This window comes from Rhipicephalus sanguineus, chromosome 1 (assembly GCF_013339695.2).
Source record: "Rhipicephalus sanguineus isolate Rsan-2018 chromosome 1, BIME_Rsan_1.4, whole genome shotgun sequence".
Classification (NCBI taxonomy): domain Eukaryota; kingdom Metazoa; phylum Arthropoda; class Arachnida; order Ixodida; family Ixodidae; genus Rhipicephalus; species Rhipicephalus sanguineus.
The window spans coordinates 248318790-248338485 of record NC_051176.1 but is presented as its reverse complement, the minus strand read 5'-3'; the positions used below and the strand labels follow the sequence as shown (position 1 = coordinate 248338485).

Genomic DNA, 19696 nt, shown 5'->3' with positions numbered 1-19696 from the left:
ACGTTCGCAGAACACGTTAACGCGCCCAAGCGTGTCCTTCTACGCGCCTTTGTAATAGAGGCTTCCATAGTGCTGTGATAATCGCCTCTGAGCGGTTGTAAATATGTGTAGTGTCCGAGCGGCAACGACGTAGTGTCCGAGGGGTAAGGTTTCTCGGCGCTCGCGACGCATTTTTGAAGGCGGTCCCTCACGAGGTGGCAGCGAACGGTGGCGCAGCGCGCTTTTGTTATCACCTATTAAAAGCGTGCGGTACACTTGACGCTACGCCACCCGCGCAGCCGAGCAGATAGCTGAAGGCGCTTTATTTTAGGCAGTTTTCGAATAGCGTACGCTAAGTTAGTGTTAGCGTTTGCGGCCCGCTATTTCCGTCACTTAGCGGGAGCCCGCAAGCTGTTAGCGTACGACGCATGCGCAGTTGTGCGAAAAGCCAACGCAAAGCTTTGCGTACGCTATTCGAAAGCTTCCTGAGGGTTCGCCCTTCAGGGAGGGCAAATATAAATCGCAGCGCCCCTCCTTCCGATTAAGTCAAAGTATGGGCGGTATCGACTTTGCCCCCCCCCCCCCCCCCCACTTCGTGCGCACGCCTATGGGGGTGGTCATACTGGCGCGTTCGTCGGTGGCCATACTGCTTTTGTTCTTTCCTGATGTTACGCGCGAAGGCGTCGCCGCAATCGCGTGCTAGTCGGAATCATTCATTGACCGTTCAAAGACGTACTGCTATGTGACTATACAATTCTTGTGCAATCAGTTTTTATTGCGATAGCAATTATATGGACAGTCTCGAGGGGTTCTTGTCGTCGCCGTCATGTCCTTCCGGTATGAAGTCCTAATTGATAACATCCCCCCGCGAATTGTATGTTATACAGCGGGTAAAAGCACGCGAGCAGAGGCGACGTACGCGGCCGAAGCAAACGAGCCGGCCTAAAGCCCCTCCATCGCGTCTACTTCGCGTCTACCTAGCCTGCGGAAAACGCATGGAGGGGCTTTAAGCCGGCCCATTGCCGTCGCTCGGAGGCTGCATGCGATAACATCACCACGCTCGGAAGGCCTGCCGTCGAAGCAGACAGGAACTTAGAACTTTGCGCGGTCGCGATCACTGGCGCGCGCGCGCGCTCTATCTCGAAAGCCATCACAGCGGGATTTTTTTTTTATTATTTGACAAGTGTGATGTTTTTTCTTTTCTTATTTTCAAATGTAAAGTGAACCTACTTGGAAAAACTTTTTTTTATCTATTTCATATGTTGTTACCAGGGTTATATAAATTGCGCGGTTTGTAAAAAGGTAGTGTAGTTCATACCTGGCAATAATCTGTTAAAAAAAAGCTTTCTCCAAAGGCTCCTTGAATGTTATGTGTATTCTAAGCCGATTAAAATATGTGCTTGTTCCTCCAAGTTACTGCAAATTTGTTTTTTCAAGCTCCAAAAACGACATAATAAATGCCGCTAACTGCTCCCAAACAAGGTTCTCCTGCTCCTAAATTGAAATTTTGCTGCTCCCAAAACTGCTCCCAAATCGATTTCAGCCGTCTCACCCCTGAATGCAGCTTAGCCGCAATACGAGAGTGCAATGAGGTGAAGCATCTTGAAAATCTGAAGGGGTCACTATCAATCGGGCATTGACTGTATTTGTTTTTGGGAAGTTCGAATAGTAAAATTCCAGTGCGAATCGAATCGAATAGCAAACACTATTCGAAAAATATTCGAAATTTCGAATATTCGCACACCCCTAGATTAAAGGCATTAAAATTGGGAAACTTTCTAACTTTACTCAACATAAATATTCAAGAAAAACAACCTTTGAATATGAAATGCTAAATATCGTGTCACTTCGAAAGAAAGTTAATAGAAGCGGGCATAGTCACAGGAGGGTTAGGAAGGTCTAAAATCCTATCCTTTCAGAATATACTTCAGAGACTATCATTAACTGTGGCTTCTGTTTTTTCTAGGGGTGTGCGATTAGTGAAATTTCACCTCGAATCGAATTCGAATCGAATATCGAATAGTATATTTATACAAAGTGTGTACCGCCGGCTACGGCAACACAAAGGAAAAATCAGGGACGCTACGGCGTGCCGACAGTTTTAATACGCACTCGTTTGGGAGTGGCTTTTGTTTAGCTTTTATGGGCGCACAAGCATATGTTGATAGAAGAGCCGCCATTCCAGTCAGCAGCGCCACTCCTAAACTCACGACTAACAGAGGGGGGTACAGTAGCTAGCTTTTTTTTCCCCATGGTCGCGCAATACGGCTCATCTGACAACAGTAATGTTGTGCTTCATCGCCATGGGCGCTCCGGGCCCAAAACTCTTCGCGCGCCCGTTCACTGCAGCGTTTTAACTGCATGCCGGAACGATGGGAGTTTCTGAACGAGGGGTTCGGTGCGGCAGAGGCGACTGCCTGGGCGTCCGGAGGGGGGTGCAAGGGGGGGGCAGCTGCCCCTCCCTGGAATTTCGGACAATATTTTTCGATGCGGTAGCAATGAGCTACACAGCTTGATTAGCACACTCAGGTCACGGCCTTCTATATTTCCAACCAATTTTGCACGTTGCACACTACTGATTAATCTTGCAGGTGATGTCACGGCAGTGAAAGCTGTCAGTGCTGGATCCCCCCCTCCCTTTGCACCCCCCTGCAATAAGTTCTGCGGACGCCTTTGGGCAACTGCACAGCAAAGTTGAAAGTTGGGCGAGTTGGTGATACTGCCCAGCATAAACGAATTTTTACATGCAAAGCCAATGACTGAGAGTTTCGCAGGACAAAGTCAGGACGTTTTATGGTGCTTGCGGCATACGCAACCGAACTACGCAAGAAGTCCGTGCCTTCGTTTCGGGAACGAAGTTGTGAAGGGCTTGACAGTTTTCTCATGTGTTTTTCTACGTGCGGAAATGACATATTCTTCCTTAACCCATATATGCCCAGAGTCCTACATATACACTCAAACCTCGTTATAACGAACACAGATATAACGAATTATCAGTTATAACAAAGTAAATGAAGAATAGTCTTGTCATAGCTACAGTGTTACAAATAAACGTTTATAACGAATTTTCGGATATAACGAAGTTATTTTCGTGGCAGATGAGACTGTTATAATGAGGTTTGAGTGTAGGACACTGGGCATATATGAATTAAGATCAGTATGCGCTCGCTTTTGAGCCAGGATGTCGGTGAAAGCTTAAACGAAAGGCCTGCTGTAATGACGTTAGTGTTAGTTTTAGCCACCACACCCTAACCAAGTTGCACCATTGGCCTTTGTCGCATTTCAGATATTCGTCCTGTCGAATTATTCGAAACTTCGAATACCAGCTATTCGAAAGTCGAATCGAATTATTCGATTAGGTACTATTCGATTCGAATATGAAACTTGAATATTCGCACACCCCTAGTTTTTTTTTTTTCCATTAAAAATGAACTTAGGATGAAATAGTGGTTCATAAGCACTGATTCTGCTTTCAAACAGGTTTGGATATAGGACATATGTGACAAACATAATTAGGGCTTCTGTACATGTAGGTAAAGCATACTTGTCCGTGCATGCATGCATGTGCATGATTGCATGTTTCCCTACCATTTTTAACTTGTGTCATTTTGATTGTACATGTCATATGCCTTGTATATGTCATATCATTGTACATGTCATATGTGTACTTACACCCCTGGTGTATAGTGCCTCACTTGTATCCAGAAGCGTAGCCAGAAATTTTTTAAGGGGGGTGGGGGTCAACCATCCTTTTTGTATGTTTGTGCGTGCGTTCGTATGTGTGCGTGTATATATGCACATGCAAAATCGAAAAATTTCGGGGGGTTTCAACCCCCCCATCCCCCTAGCTACGCCCCTGCTTGTATCCATACAGAGCTTTCCTATAAGAGCTCCCATGGCATTACTATGATGCCCTCTGAACAGTTCTGAGCCTGAGTGAGCACGTGCTCAAAACTACATGGATAGTGATAGCACATGCTCTCTCTAACCTCATGCAACAGTCCAGTAAGGGGCATTCTTTTGCCCTGATTAAGAATTATACATACCCCCGTAAACACGTCTTTGAAATCTTCATTATGCTCCGTTTAAGCACTAACCTGTGGAGGAACATCATACACGCCTTCCATGCAGACTGTCTGTGCTGCCGGTGCTCTTTTGGGAGGCGTGTCATAGAATGGTGCAGGTGCATTGTTGGTTGGCACATCATAAAATTGCAAAAGGGTCATGCCATGGCCAGGCGGTGGAGGCACAGCACCGAGGTTACCACGGGGGCTTTGAGTTCTGCTCGGAGGTCCATCAGTAACACGTCGAGAACTGCTGGTTGGGATGTCATACATTTCATGGCCTTGCTCCAAGCTGGATCTGTTTGATCCTGAAGGCAAGAGGAAAGCAGGAGGAAAAAATAAGAACGACTTCTAGAACAATGAAACTGGAGAAGTGCACATAGCAGCACTCATCTAGTATGGAAGACCTATCTCACGATCAACTAACAAAAAAAAAGGATTTTTTTCTTCTCACTATGACATCTGTTAGTGCTGAAATAAAAAGCAATGCAGAAGCCGCCTACGACTTTGTGCTCTCGTGGCCATTTCGTTAATTGGATGCATACCAAAATCCGCATGGAATAACATGACCGTATTACGAACACAAATGACAGGTCATAACATGAAAATCACGATATGCATGTCATGAACAGCATGATTTACATTCCACGGCCTTGGGGCTCTTGCGGCCATTCCGTTAATTTCATATGTACCAAAACTGGTATGACGTGACAAGAGTTCATGGCGAACATAATGACAGGTCTCAACGTGCAAATCATGACACGCATGTCACGTGCGGCATGATTTATATGGCATGGTCTCGGGGCGCTCGCAGCCGTCCGTTTAAATGAATGTTTATTTAGGAAAACTGGTATGACGACACATTTCGACATGACGAACATAACTTACACGTGGTAACATGAAAATCATGACACGCGTGTCATGCACGTCATGATTTACATGCCACGCTCATGACGCACTCGCGCCCGTTTCGCTAGGTTGATATACACCAAAATTGGTATTGCGCGATGTGAATGTATGAAGAACACGAATAACAGGTGGTAACATGAAAACCATGACATGCATGTCATGTATGTCATGATTTACATGCCACACTCATGGTGCATTCACGGCCGTTTCGCGGGCTTGATATACACCAAAATTGGTATTGCACGACCCAACTGTATGACGAACGTAAATTAGAGGTGGCAACATGAAAACCATGATATGCATATCATGTATCTCATGATTTACATGCCACGCTCATGGTGCATTCGCGACCGTTTCGCTGGCTTCATATACACCAAAATTGGTATTGCGCGACGCAACTGTATGACAAACGTAAATAAGAGGTGGTAACATGAAAATCATGACATGCGTGTCATGCACGACATAATTTACATGCCACGCTCATGACGCACTCGCGGCCGTTTCGCTAGGTTGATATACACCAAAATTCATATTGCACAACATGACTGTATGACAAACATATATGACAGGTGGTAACTTGAAAATTATGATATGCATATCATTTACGGTATGATTTACATGTCACGCTCACTGTGCTATCGCGGCCGTTTCGCTAGCTTGATATACACCAAAATTGGTATTACGTGACGCGAATGTATGACGAACATAAATGACCGGTGGTAACATGAAAACCATGATATGCATGTCATGTATGGCATGATTTACATGCCACGCTCATGGTGGACTCGCGGCCATTTCGCTCGTTTGATATACACCAAAATTGGTATTGTGCAATGTGACTGTATGACGAACATAAATGAGAGGTCCTAACATGCGAATTACGTTATGCATGTCATGTACGGTATGATTTACATGACACTGTTATGGTGCACTTCCGGCCGTTTAGATAACTGGATATATGCCAAAATTGGTATGGCATGACAGAAGTGCGTGAACATAAATGATCGGTCATGCAGTGTATATACCAGAATATACGTTTCACTGCATGGTATATACCACATTGTGCATGCACGCGTGCATGGCAAACATGCGATATATGGTGAACTAGATGCCATGGCATGAATGATTTCATTTGGCTAAAAAAAAAACAAAGCGATGTGTGCAGCTCTTTGCTGGCTGCTTCGCATTACATCGATTCCCACAGTGCGTGGGATCTGCCGGATTTTTTTACCAAGGATAAGCCAGGCTGGTCAATGAACTTTGTACTGTGCCCCTGCTTAAGAAGACCTGAGGCCATCCAACACCAGCAGACACACATTCAGCTTCACAACATACTTCGGCCTTACAGCATGCTTTTCTTTCTTTTATGTTGCATTATAGGTGACGCAACAGAGCATCATGTATTTGTTCTGGCAACCAACTTTCCAAACTGATACTGATGTCTTCTAAGGGTTCTGACTGACTAGCATTCCCATCCTCCACCTCACAGAAAGGATGCAAATACTCAGCTTCTCATGTTACGCCTTGTCACTCAATAATGCTTGAAGTACACTACACCGACTACTAAAAGCAAAAAGTAAACAAGGAGATGCCTCATGCAGCCAAAATAATAGTCGTATGATCAAAAGAGAAGCGCTCAAGAGTAAATTTAGGCCTGGTGCAAAGAGTGCACTGTGGCGCTGTACACAGTTCTCTGCTCTGAAGTCTGCCACATGCAGGCCAACATTTGGAATGGTCAAAAACAATTTATACAGGTGTTGATCAAAGTGACAGTACCACTCTATTTGAAAACGGCAAACAAACCTTCTCAGCTACCATTAAAATATCAAAACCCCCTACTGTACTGCAGTTCAGCATACTTTCAGTTTTTCTTTTTTTTTAAAGCCTCCTCCTGAAATAAGTATGTTGACTAGAACATTTTTTGCTTTCTTGGAAGGTTTATGTTTGCTTGAATGGATAAAAAAATTATTGCTATACTTTGTTCGTTTTCACTGAGTGTGCCCTGTAGAGATAGGCTTAAAGGCCAACTGAACAATATTTTACTTTGGCTAAATTCATTACGTGTGAGCAGTAGATACCACTGAAGCAATGTTTCCAAGGCCACAGGTGTAGTTTTCTTGTTGGTGGCCTCCAAACAGCACTTAAGCAGGTGACACGTGCACCTGGTGGTTGTCCCTATAATATAAGTCTACCCACACTGCCTCCGAGGTGTATTCAAACACAAGGTTTTGCAGAAACTGTTAATGATTTACACTATCTGAAACAATGCTATTTATGCAGTCTAAAATTTTGTTGCAGTTGGCATTCATTGTGGACAGAGTGTACTCATCATGGCTGAGAATGAATCTCATGACCTTTTTTTTTTTTTTCGGCAAGCAGCAGAAAGCCACAGACACTGAGTCACTGTGGCAAGTAATAACCTTCTACTCAGCCACTTTAACTAAAGAAAAATGGTACATCAGTTTACAATGGTGCTGTAATTTGTTCAAAACCATTTTCGTTCCTTTAGAGAAAATGTCGCGATTACTAGATGGGAAAACAAAGACCATATGCCTGTTCCTCGAATTCTGTGCCAGAACCACAGCTCAACTACACTAGTGTGATATCACGGGATGGATGCCAGAGTATGTGCGAGTGAGCAAGCTATCTATGAGCCAGCCCACTGCATCACCTTTTGTGCCACAGCAACTGTTGCGCCTGTGGCGGTTCTGTTCGGCAGCTGCCTGGGCCCTATTGTCATGGGTATGGACCGACAGAAGTGGGCACTAGGTACCCTATAAGATTTAGGCTGCTGTAGCACAGAAGTTATAGAAAAACTTGCTAGGCTCCTGTAAGTGAGTCCTTGGATCATTTAGAATGTAATTTATTCCATATTTGCTAATAAACAATTTACTAGACCAGACGAGGCACTGTCAAAATCCACGACTTCCTGTAAAACTGGTCCATGTGCTTTGAAGTGGCACTGCCACCAATCATTAATTCTTTGATTTCACACATTTTCTGGCTTGACGAGCCTCTACTTTCGGTATGATATTCCATATGCATACTCCACTAGTACATTTTGACTCAACATTGCTCCTTCTTGCCCCATTATGTGAGTGATTACACTACAAGAAAAATATGTGGAAAGAAATGGTGTTATTGCTTACTTGGTTCTTTTCAAGCGTCACATTCTCTATGTCACTAGCCATTATTCACATGAATGTAAAATTTTACTCTGCTATGCAAGGCAGCCTTTAAACTATAGTGTTACACAACAATCTATCAAATATGGCAAGTTTTGAATATAACCCAGTGGGTGTAAGACACCTATGTGCCCAAAAATAGGCATGCAAACAAGAGCTGCAGTTGTGCAACCCCTCTTCCTCAATACCAATATCGCGCCACCCCACTTGTCGCTTTTGTTCTGATCCCTTTCACACATTTGCCTTTCGTGTTCCCTTCCACCTTTTGCCTTATTGCCTCTCTCTCTCTCTCTCTCTCTCTCTCTCTCTATATATATATATATATATATATATATATATATATATATATATATATATATATATATATATATATATATATATATATATATATATATGCAGTTCACAAAGGAAGACAAAACGTGCGAAACTAGTTTTACTAACGTTTCGGCAGGAGGGCCTGCCGTCGTCAGAGTGAATATTATAATAGAGAGAGAGAGAATTTGTTAGTGCGACTCTTGTCCAAGTACTATAGATAATGAGATATTTTTTAAAATGTTAGTCGGTTGGACTGTTCAAATGTTAAAACAGCGTCTCAGAAACTGCACAAGGACAAATGAGATACTCGTCAAGTGAAGGAAAGCTTCAAAAAATTGATAGTTTGTCAATTAACTTAGTTCTGAGACTCAGTATTTCAAGTTCAGGACATCCCCGAAGGCCAATCTTTGGTGGGAGGTTTGCTATTTCCCTCCAGTAGGAAACTTTGCTTGAGTGCATTGTTGCGATTAGACAACAAACGTTTTTCGATAAGGCAATTCAACTAAGAAATGCTACTAATAAATAAAATTTTTGTTTCTTGCTTGCTTGCTTAATGAGCATTTATACCAGCCCCCTACCCCTGCCATTTTTTTTCCATGCTCAGTAAAGCGATGCAATTTTGTAAGCAACAAAATGTTGCTCTTTCTTTTTTTCTTTCATCTGCACATGATGCCACAATTAACAGAAACTCAACACTTCTGGCCCATTTATTCTGCAAAGATCCTCAAATACCAGGACAGCATGCACGTAAGAGTGAAAGAATAACAAGTTGGGTTAAAGAGCTCTGTCAGAAAAGGCCAACAGTCACGGTAACAACCAAGGAAGCTGTAAGAAAACTTTCCTGGTTTGAGAGAGCATGCAGAAGTTCAAATGCTTTTCCTGGTTTTGATGGCCGTTATCTGCTTCTTCAGCTTCACACAAATGTCGTTCACATGACAAAGCAACTCACTAAAAAAGCCACATGTATGTTGCAGTGAAAGAAAAGAGAAATAACAATCACTTGCACAATATCAAAAAGATCATTCAATTACCTCATACTGCACAGGCAGCCAGTGCAATTAATACAACACAGACTCCCACCTAGGTACTGCCAAGGCACCCACCAACATTTCACAAAGGCCAATAAAGCAAATTCAGAACAAACTTTCAGCTTTTTAACATTCTCATCAAACTTCTGGCTTTCGAAACAGTAGGAATTGCAAGCATGGTGTTCAGCGTTGCAGCACTCTCACGAAGTATGCTCGCTGTTGCCAGCCGACAAGCAGTTCTTGTGACATGCAGGTGTTCAAACATGGACTCCAAGGATTACCAAGCATGCAGCTACAAAGGGAGCTTGATGCACACGTCACAATGGGAATGGGGACGTACCACACAGACTGGACAAGGACAGCGATGTGTTCAAACTGGACTGACTGCTAGCTGGGGAGACTCCTGCAGAAGATGAGCTTGTCGAGAGCAGAGACACCCCACTTGACCGGCCTGAGGTGGGAACATCGTAGTTGGCTGCCAGCACACATCGTGGAGTGCCACTATCAAGAGGAACATCATAGACAGAGCTGGGTGTCCCCTTTGCGATTCCTCGGGCAGGTGGTGGTGTATCATAGGTTCCCACAAGCTCAGAGTTCGGCACATCGTAGTCAGTCTTGGGCCGAGGCACATCATAAGATTCAGTACCTGCATGACCAAACAAAAAAAAATTATGCTTGCAATGGTACTTACACTCAAACCTCATTATAACAAAGTCACATCTGCCACGAAAATAACTTTGTTATACCCGAAAATTCGTAATAAATGTTTATTTGTAACACTGTATCTATGACAACACTATTCTTTATTTACTTTGTTATAACCGATAATTCGTTATATCCATGTTTGCTATATCGAGGTTTGAGTGTAATTGACAGCAAAAAAAAAATGTGCTCACAATTTCCACGTTATTCCATTTCTGTTCATGCTCAATATTTATGCCCTCAAATGCGTCAATAAGGTCTCTTGCTACAGACACATAACAATGTCGCTGTTTGTAAAGAAAATCCATGTGTCTACACGAAAAATAATTTTTGAACATTTTTAGAACTATACTACTATATACTTACTGCCCCATGCTGCCAAATTAAGCTGAAAAACAATTTTCAGAAATAGCTTAACATATATTGCCACAATGTAGTGAAAATGAATGAATGAATGAATGAATGAATGAATGAAGAAATGAAAATGAAGACATTGCAAACAATAACTTTCAAAAAGCAAGTTACTAATGTATGAGTGATAATATATATTTATGAAGTTGTAATCCACTGCAGATAAAATGCTATGGCAAGTTTTTTTTTTTTCCGACATAGACTTGCCCTTAAGGAATAAAATTTGTTGTGTATATCTGTATTAAATGTGCGCCGTTAGGCTGGTGTTGTGTATGAAGTGAAGAAGTGTCTCGTGGAATGTGTTGTCATGTATCCATCGGTCACAACTGTTTGTGTCACTGTAGCGAAGACCAGCTTGCAGGAGATGATGTGAGTGTTCCGACTGTAACCCTTGGCATGTCCAATTAAGGTGGTATGCATCTGCTTGCATCACCGGAACAAAACAGTACAGGCATGTAGTACCCAGTGGTAAATGCGACCAGTTCCATGTTGAGATAATAGCCGGTGTAAGGGCCACCCCTGCCCGAAGCCTCCTTAGCACGACTTCCTCCGCCCTAGTAAGGTGAAGGGGGAGAGTCTATGACAAGCTGCACTATCGCTAATACTATATGAATGTGCCTACCCTTTGAAGCCAAAGGACAATGAAGCCAAAGAAAGCATAGGTCAAATTAATGCTTCCTTTTAATTGACACTTTTTTTAACACTTCTTTTTACTTTAGAAGGGCTGTTGACAAGGGAAATAAAAGTGCATGAGAAGACAACTTGCCAAGATGGGAGCCAAACCCACACCTTCTACAGTACATGTGGTGAGCAGCAAGTGTCCTCCCATGCACATCCTTGGGTATTTGTGAATGTGCACTAGATCGAGCCCTGAGAGAGCCAGCCAGTGCAGCTCATGGCCATGGCAGCAGGTATGGAACATCTAGGTGACCACATGTCCCGGGACACATCCTGCTATTGACACTGTAGTCCCACTATCCCACATTTGGGACAGTGTCCTCCTGCTTTGGCCTCTCCAAACCCGAAGTTGTCCCAAAATGCTGGTTCTATGATAGTGATAAATTGCATGTTCACATTACTGGGTGTGGTGGTGCCACCCTCACAAGACGCAAACATCTTGCTTCAGTCCACAAGATGCAAGTCTACATAAGGGCACTGAACGCAACCACATCAGCAACATAGGTGATTGCACAAATGGGGCCAAAAAATGAAGTTTTGCATGCCTCACAAAATCGAATTAAATTTAACGCGTATGGCTCACCAGATTCATCTTCATTATCCCCCCTTAAGGGGGAAAGTGGGTTTTTAAAAATCATCAAGATTCCCTTTACCAAATTTAATGAAACTGCATAGCCTTGTTTAGTTTTCTTTGCCGATTCCAAATATGCAATTATTCTTCAAATATGTCCATTAGTTCCGAAGTTAATTAAAATTAATTAGCATTGTTTCCGGGAATAATGGAGCAAGAACTACTCATCAATCTTGCTTTAGGCACATAGCCGGATACTAGGAAATATAAGCTTCACAAAGGTAGGAATATTTTTTTGATGTGCAAACTATTAACAATTATACACCATATCAAAGCTTTCTGTTCAAGATATGATATACTGTATATCAGTATATCAAGCTTTGATATGCTGTATAATTGTTAATAGTTTGCACATCAAAAAACTTTTCCTACCTTTGTGAAGATTATGTTTCCTAGTATCCGGCTATGTGCCTAAAGCAAGATTTCGATGAGTAGTTCTTGCTCCATTGTTCCCGGAAACAATGCTAATTAATTTTAATTAACTTCGGTACTAATAGACATATTTGAAGAATAATTGCATATTTGGAACCAGCAAAGAAAACTAAACAAGGCTGTGCAGTTTCATTAAATTTGGTTAAGGGAATCTTGATGACTTTTAAAAACCCACTTCCCCCTTAAAAAGATTACATGCCGTTCCCCACATGCTATCGAGGTTCCTCCCCTGGTGCAGAGGAAGTCGTACATTATATCACATTACCTGGGGCTAGCTCAAAGCATATCCCCCACACCTGACAGACACAGAAATGACACCAATACACACGTTGGAGCAGTGGGAGGCACGACTGTCGAACTCTGACCCGGCCAACCAGATAGCGCTGATCGACCAGGTTGAACAGGCAGCTAAGGCCAGTGGGGCCCTCGACCAAGGCTCCCTCCCGCAAGAATAATTTATGTTTCATTGAATTTTTTCGGTTCTCTTCTGTTGTATTCACCAACTGTCATATACACCTCACAGGTTGCAATGACAATGGTCCCTATTACGAAGTGTTAGTTACCAGAAACACTAGCACACATATTTTTTGTATGTGTCCAGCACATGCGCAATGACAAACTGGTTACTTCCATCACACATACTTATAAGAGACCAATATCAGATGAGGCTTTAAGTCCTCGGCCTGATGCCATCAGCTGTGGTTAAAGGAGCAGCTATCTACAGCCTTTCTACAAGCCACTGGGCTAGATGCATGGCTTTAGAGTTGCCACAGAGTGATGGACTTGCATGTGCACCTCCTTATCTTATCACTATGACTTATAATTCCTTATCCTCGCCATCCTCCCGATGCCAGTGCAGAGCAGCAGGCCATAGAAAGCTAGCTTAGGCTGACCTCTCTCTCGTCTCTTTATCTCCAACCCCCTTACCTCCCACCTTGTCCCACCTTGCGTGCTGGAGGACTATGGTTACATTAGGAACATTCTTTTAACTGCAGATGCCTGTGAATCCACAACTGGCCCATGAATCCCTGTGTGCTATATCCTGGCATCAAGGCTGCCCAATCTATTTGGCTTCACGTGGTTGTAACACAAAAAAAATGAGTCCCTTGGTTTCCCTCATTTTTTTTTTCTTCTTGCATAGCAAGAAACTCAAATTTGGCAGCCTTGATACCATGCCCTAACATATAGAATTTTATTGGCCTGTTGTCTGCTCCAAGTTTAATTACTACGCGATGCCTGCAGTTCAAAAAAAAAAAGGTTCTACATCCACTGCCATGGCTGTGAATGGCGCTGACTAATACACCAAGGGCTAGATCTACTAAACATGCACAAAATACCGAACAAAGTGTATGGCATAATGGTCATTGTAGTACCTCAATAGTTGAGCATCACATGCACACTGTAAAAGATGTCTTACACCAAAATGTCTACTTGTCCACCTTCTTCTCCATTTTCTGCAATTATTTCTATATTTCAATTAAAAACAACCTTCTCTGGCTACACAATATCTTGACGAAGGACACGTCTAGCTGTACATGTATCCTGTACAGCCAAAAGTCACACACTACCTACTACTGAAGGCCCAGGAGCAAACAGAAAGCTGGCTTCTTGCAATTAAAAGGTGTGATTCCAAACCAGCACTCACCAGCTGTTGTAGATGAAGGAAGCTCTAAACGAGTGTTAACAGAAGGCCGAGGTAAATCATACGATAAGCTGGAAGGACGTGGTTCATCATAAGCCATGTTTGGTAATGTGCGCATTGATTTCCTTCCATCTTGAGGTGCTGTAATGCAGAAAGAAAAACAGTTTAATGCAATAACATGAGAACCAAAGGGCTGCGGTACAATGTGTGCACATCAACAGTTTACGTAATTGATATTATAATAGCTGCCGACTCATGTGATACAATGCCTGGAAAGCAAACCGTGAGAACTAATCCAGTAAAATCCTGGTACATTTCACTGCTATCCAAACAAATTTTCCTCAATAGCTCACAAGCTTCTCTATTCTAGTAGTAGCAAAGAATTCTACTGGCTGGTGACAAATTGTGAAGTTTTGTAAAGTCATGTTTCTTGAAAAATTTCTGTTAAGAAAGTACCATCCCTCTATATCTTATCCGTTTCATGATGCTCTTACATTATGAACCTATTTCAACTTACTCAGTCTACCAATGTTTTTATTTTCTTCACTTTTTACATTTACTTTTAGAAACTCATGAGGGCAATGCCGTGTGACTCCTTTATGCTAATTTCTCTTTCGTGTAGCTTAAGCACAGCTGCAAAGTTCAAGCTAATTCAGATAAGGCTAAAGAATGAAGAAACTTGAAGCATACCTCATCAAGCAACCAAGACACCACCAGGACACTAAGCGATGACAAGTGGATACTAACATCTAAGCACTCTGAATTATAAAGTTGCACAGACACCACATCAGGATTTCAGACTACAAACAGCCAAGGAACTTATGGCAGCTGCTGTAGTTCTTGACAAATATTCAATGCGCAAGTCGCTGCATTATCAGTCTAGAAATATCACAAGTGATGTGTGCGCTGAGCTGCATTTTTTTTATTAAATTTTATTTTTGGCCGAGCGTACAGATAAAGCAACAATTGTTATATCTCGTGCAGTATAACACTAACACTTTTTTTTTTACTTCATTGGTATGGTACGAATAACTTTATTGATGTCCTGAGGATTCAGTCCGGGAGTGATGCGGGCCACTCCCACGTCGGGACAGAGAGGCCAAGCCCCTCTGCCGCCACACGGGCCCTCTGGACAGCCCCGAGTTGGTCCGCCAGCACGTCACTGTGCAGCATTCGCTGCCACCACTGTTTACCTTGAGAACCACCACCGGCCTTCATTGGTGTCCTGAAGCTATTTTCCAACTTATACTGCTATATTTCCCAAAAGGTATATTTCTATTGCTATAATACTGGCTCTCAAGTAAGTTCTCAGTGAACTGTGCTTCCTAATGTTTTGTGCCACTACATCCTCCAGCTTTCCAAGAGAACAGCTGCAGATAGTTTTTATTTTATGAACAGCTACAAAAACGTAAAAAGCATGGCTACATGCTTTACATAACTGTCACAACAGTGGCCTAGGCAAGATTACACCCTCCACATACAATACTAAGTCATGCACGTTTTCAATTATATCCAGTGATTTACTTCACTGCACAAAGCTTTTCAATTTTTGCAAGAAGAGATAAAAAAATAATACTACAGGGGATGTAATGCTGTAAATGACTGGCCTGTAGAATTGGTTTGGAGTAGGTCTCTTGTTTTAAGCTACAGTTTAAGTCTGGTTCCATAACAATGACAAACATTTAGCTTCTGTTTCCAATTCAGGCAAGGTACTAGAAAAGCATAGAGGATATTTTCTCGTGGGTACTTGCTACTGCCCATGAAGATCATGTGCTCGAGAAAATGTGCCAGCCCTTGCAAGAAAAATGCCTTCTCAATACCTGCTTCACTAAATGTCCCGCAACTACAGAATAGCATAGGTTCAGCCAACAGAATGCTATTTTTCTGAAACAACGCTAAGTCATGTGAAGTTTATACACATGTGAGCTCCCAAAAACATGCATGAAAACCTACAGTGTTAAGTCACGAAGTATGTGTGCATGATATTTGGGTTCGTGTGATGCAGGGCTTCATGAATTAATCATAGCAAGGCATAAGGTATTTACACTTATATATTGGTAGAAGAATAACAGGTTTATTATTTTGATTCTTGTAATTGTCACCTTGTAAAAGCAGTTTGTGTTAATTCAGAGCCACGACTTTTCACCCCCTCCCCCGTAAATTCATGCTTCACAAATGTGGCAAGCTCAGCCAGCAAGCGATTGAGCTATGCGGAAGAGCCAATCTCCAAATGGCCTAGGTACATAGGATGCCTGCCGACATGTGTGTGTAACATGAGGAGCGTCTGATGCCCAAACAACAATGGAGAAATGAACTAGTGAACCCCACTATCCTAAAGATGTCTTCCGACTCCTTTATTTTCCTATCCTCACAAGTGCCACAGCAGGTGCCACTTTAATCATGTAAATGTTCATGATGTTTGTACTTTTGAGTTCATCACAGATGGCATAATGTGGACGTTGAACTGCTGCTAAACAAAAGCATGCTCTTATCCTCAGCCCACATTTCAAGCCTTCACCAAGTGATTTATTTAAGCCAATCTTGAATTTCATATAGCAATGGTTCTAACATTTATTTTGAAAATGTCTTTTTTAACTTCATTCCCAAGCAATTTTTTGTTCACTTAAGCATTAGCAATTTACACTAGTAAGATAAGAAAGATAGAATAATTACTAAAATATACATGGCAAAATAGTGAGCCCACCTGGAACTACGGTGTCTATGTGGACATGGCCTGAGGGTCTTGGAAGCGTGGAATGAGCAGGAGTATCATACTCTTCAGTAACTTTGGCACCTACTGGGACATCATACAGGTACACATCTCCAACTTTACTCGGTGTAATGACCTGCACACAAAACAGAAAAAAGAAATATGAACAAACAGCAAACAGAACAGTACTAGCAATACCAAGGCACACATTTGCATGCCACTGGCACTAGGTTAACAAATGAAAGAAGGCAATCATTTTGCATTGTGGTTTATGAATGAATCCGGGAAGCTGTATTAGAGCCATGTACACTGCACACTGAGCCTGCTCGCTCACAGCGGCTACTGCCATATTGTTAGTTGAAATAATAGTAAAGAACCTGTAACACCTGCCCAACTTTTGGCAAGTACACAATGAATACAGAAAACATTGACAATGGCACAAGCTGTGGGAATAATGCAATGGTGATTACACTGACATGAAAGCATTCTGGGCTAACAAGATTGCAAGCCTACAACACAATGCCGATTTGCTCAGGCAGGATTTCTCAAGCCAAAGCACTGCACTTTTTTTTGTGCAAGCTACAGCAACACTGTGCAACTTTTCCTTGGCTTCTCTTTCAGAACCATTGTTTAACCGCATTACTGATCTAAAAAAGTTTTGTGCACTGTAACCCAAACCAGGATGGGTACTGCATGAGCCACTACCGCTCAACGTCATGGCACAGTATGATGGTGCATTGATTTGTAGAGGCAAAGTAACAGACCCACGTTCCGTGCCAATTATGGTGCTTTCTTAGAGCTTTTATCATTTTCATGACATTATGACACTTATTCCTGATGTAGACAGTATATGACTAGCAGTTTTGCTCTGTACTGTTGCACTATAACAGCTAGCTATTTGCCATTGAGCATTATGATGATTTAGAGACACCTCTTTCTGAATAAACCCAACTTTGGAAGGCTGTGATGGTTCTTCAGAACGTTATTTAGCATTCTGAAACATACTGGCATTGGCTTTGTCATTGTATATGTTTAACTGGCTACCTTCACAGCAGACTTTTACTGTCGCTACACTCTGTTGTTGTGGCACAGTGTCTTGTTCACCAGTTGTTACTGCATCCTTTTGTAGTAGTACAGCGTCTTGTTCTCAGATAGAGAGGCGCACTAAGATAAGACAGGTGCCCAAGATCTCATCACGGTCTAGTCAGTTGCTAGGCTGTACTCTCGCTGTTTTATCGCTGCTGGGTGGGTTCCTTTTTTTATCTGGCAGGCACAAGTTCATCAATAAAACGTCCCTTAATTGCTGGACTATGCATGTGTGCTATCCTGCGAGCCGCCACTACTATGCAACAATATTTTAACTTGTTTTTTTTTTTTTTTTTCATGCTTTTAGAAATGAGACAGTAGCTCAAGTTCACATCTGGAGGGTCATCTTCATTCCAGAAATTTTACTGAACTAGTATAAGCTCCCATATATGGTTCTCCTATGAAGTCACAGAGTCGTGCACAGCTCTATCATCTTGAAAATACTGGCACCTCGGAAAAATATAATGATGACTAAACAATGAAGCCTGTTTTGATCACATGATAGCCTGCAGAAAAACGTTGTGCAATTCACAGAACCACTAGTTCATCGCAATGTTCCTGCATAGCTCTCACTTATACCCAAGTGTGGTACATCAGTTTTAACTAGAAACAGTTATAGAAGCGGGGAGAAACTTGACTGTACATTAAACTAGCACTCAATCGCAACAGAAACATTAATTTTGCATGAACAAAAATGGTATTACCTTTCTTTTTTTCTGGAAGAAAACCAAAATAATTTAATATGGTTTGTTAGTTGATGTCAACTACCTTTTCCAGTCATCATTGCATATTGCATGAACTTGTTACTCAGTCATTTTGTTACATTTTTGTAAATGTACAAAGACAGCCTGTTGTCAATCGGAAAGGGCAGCCAGCAGCAAAGCTGTGGTTTTCTATGCGGCTTATCAAGAAGCAATCCAAACAAGACAGAACAGGAGAACATGGAGGATTGAAGCAATAAGTCATTAAACAAGCATCACTAGTGCACAAGCTTCAACAAGGGAACTTGTCAGAGCAGCAACTGCTCTCTTTAGCAGCGTTTTTTATGTACGCCTAGGTCACTCTCACCCACTGTCAAAGGGGGAAAGAAGTCAGGTCCTCTGATCAAAACGCTGGCCCCAGCAACATTTACAGGCACATATAATATGGCATTTAACAATGTTCATCACTGTACCGTCCCATGGCAAAAGAATCTCAGTGTAAGGTGTGAGTCACGTGAACCAGTTTATGCAACCGAAAGAAGTCAAGAGCATTAAATTTTAATGGTACTATACTGACATGAACCACGTACATTAGATACTGTTGTTCTTCAGCTGTAACAGTCAGGAACCTACAAGGAAAGATCGACCATGCAAGGTTTCCTAAATGGAATTAACGAAGTTACTTGTGTTATTTATGGTCGATGACAAGTATGATGTAATGTGAAACAAGTGTAAAGGAGCCATGGTTTGAGGCATGCATATAGAAGCTCAATGTTGTGTTTGAAAATAAATGCAATCAGGACTAGAGATAACGAAATCGCTAGTGCAGAAAGTTACAAATCGGTGTAGGGAGACATGTTAACAGCAAGGTCTGCTCAAAAAAACAACTGAGAAATATGAAATAAGTTAAGGAGGGGCAAAATCTGCCCCGTACATTGACCCTTCTAGTCACCTAAGAGGGGGGGGGGGGGCGCAAAATCTGCCCCATACTTTGACTTAGTAGGGTGGTGGGGAGCTGCGATGAACATTTGCTCCCCCCCTCTCCTGATGGGGAACCCTGCGCACGCCTACGGCAGCAAGAATAGCAATATACATATGAAAAGAGTATGAATCAGTGGCGGGGAATAGCAAAAGACACCTGAAACGTATGTGGAGTAAAAGTGTGGAAAACGCGCCGTAAAAAAGAACAATGCATTTTAAGGGATGCATAAATGCAGCAGAAA

General features: G+C 42.2%; 1 protein-coding gene across 2 annotated transcripts in view; it reads right to left on the bottom strand.

Moving 5' to 3' along the window:
- Positions 1-19696, bottom strand: part of LOC119376769 (breast cancer anti-estrogen resistance protein 1) — a 62922-nt gene that overhangs the window by 9144 nt on the left and 34082 nt on the right. Inside the window, exons 3-6 of one of the 2 annotated variants that reach the window (XM_037646496.2) lie at positions 16681-16822; positions 13980-14117; positions 9821-10126; positions 4077-4351 (exon numbers count right to left, since the gene is read on the bottom strand). In XM_037646496.2, coding sequence (XP_037502424.1) covers positions 4077-4351; positions 9821-10126; positions 13980-14117; positions 16681-16822 — 861 coding nt within the window. The remainder of the gene's footprint in view (positions 1-4076; positions 4352-9820; positions 10127-13979; positions 14118-16680; positions 16823-19696) is intronic. The other variant, XM_049411085.1, reaches the window with a different exon arrangement.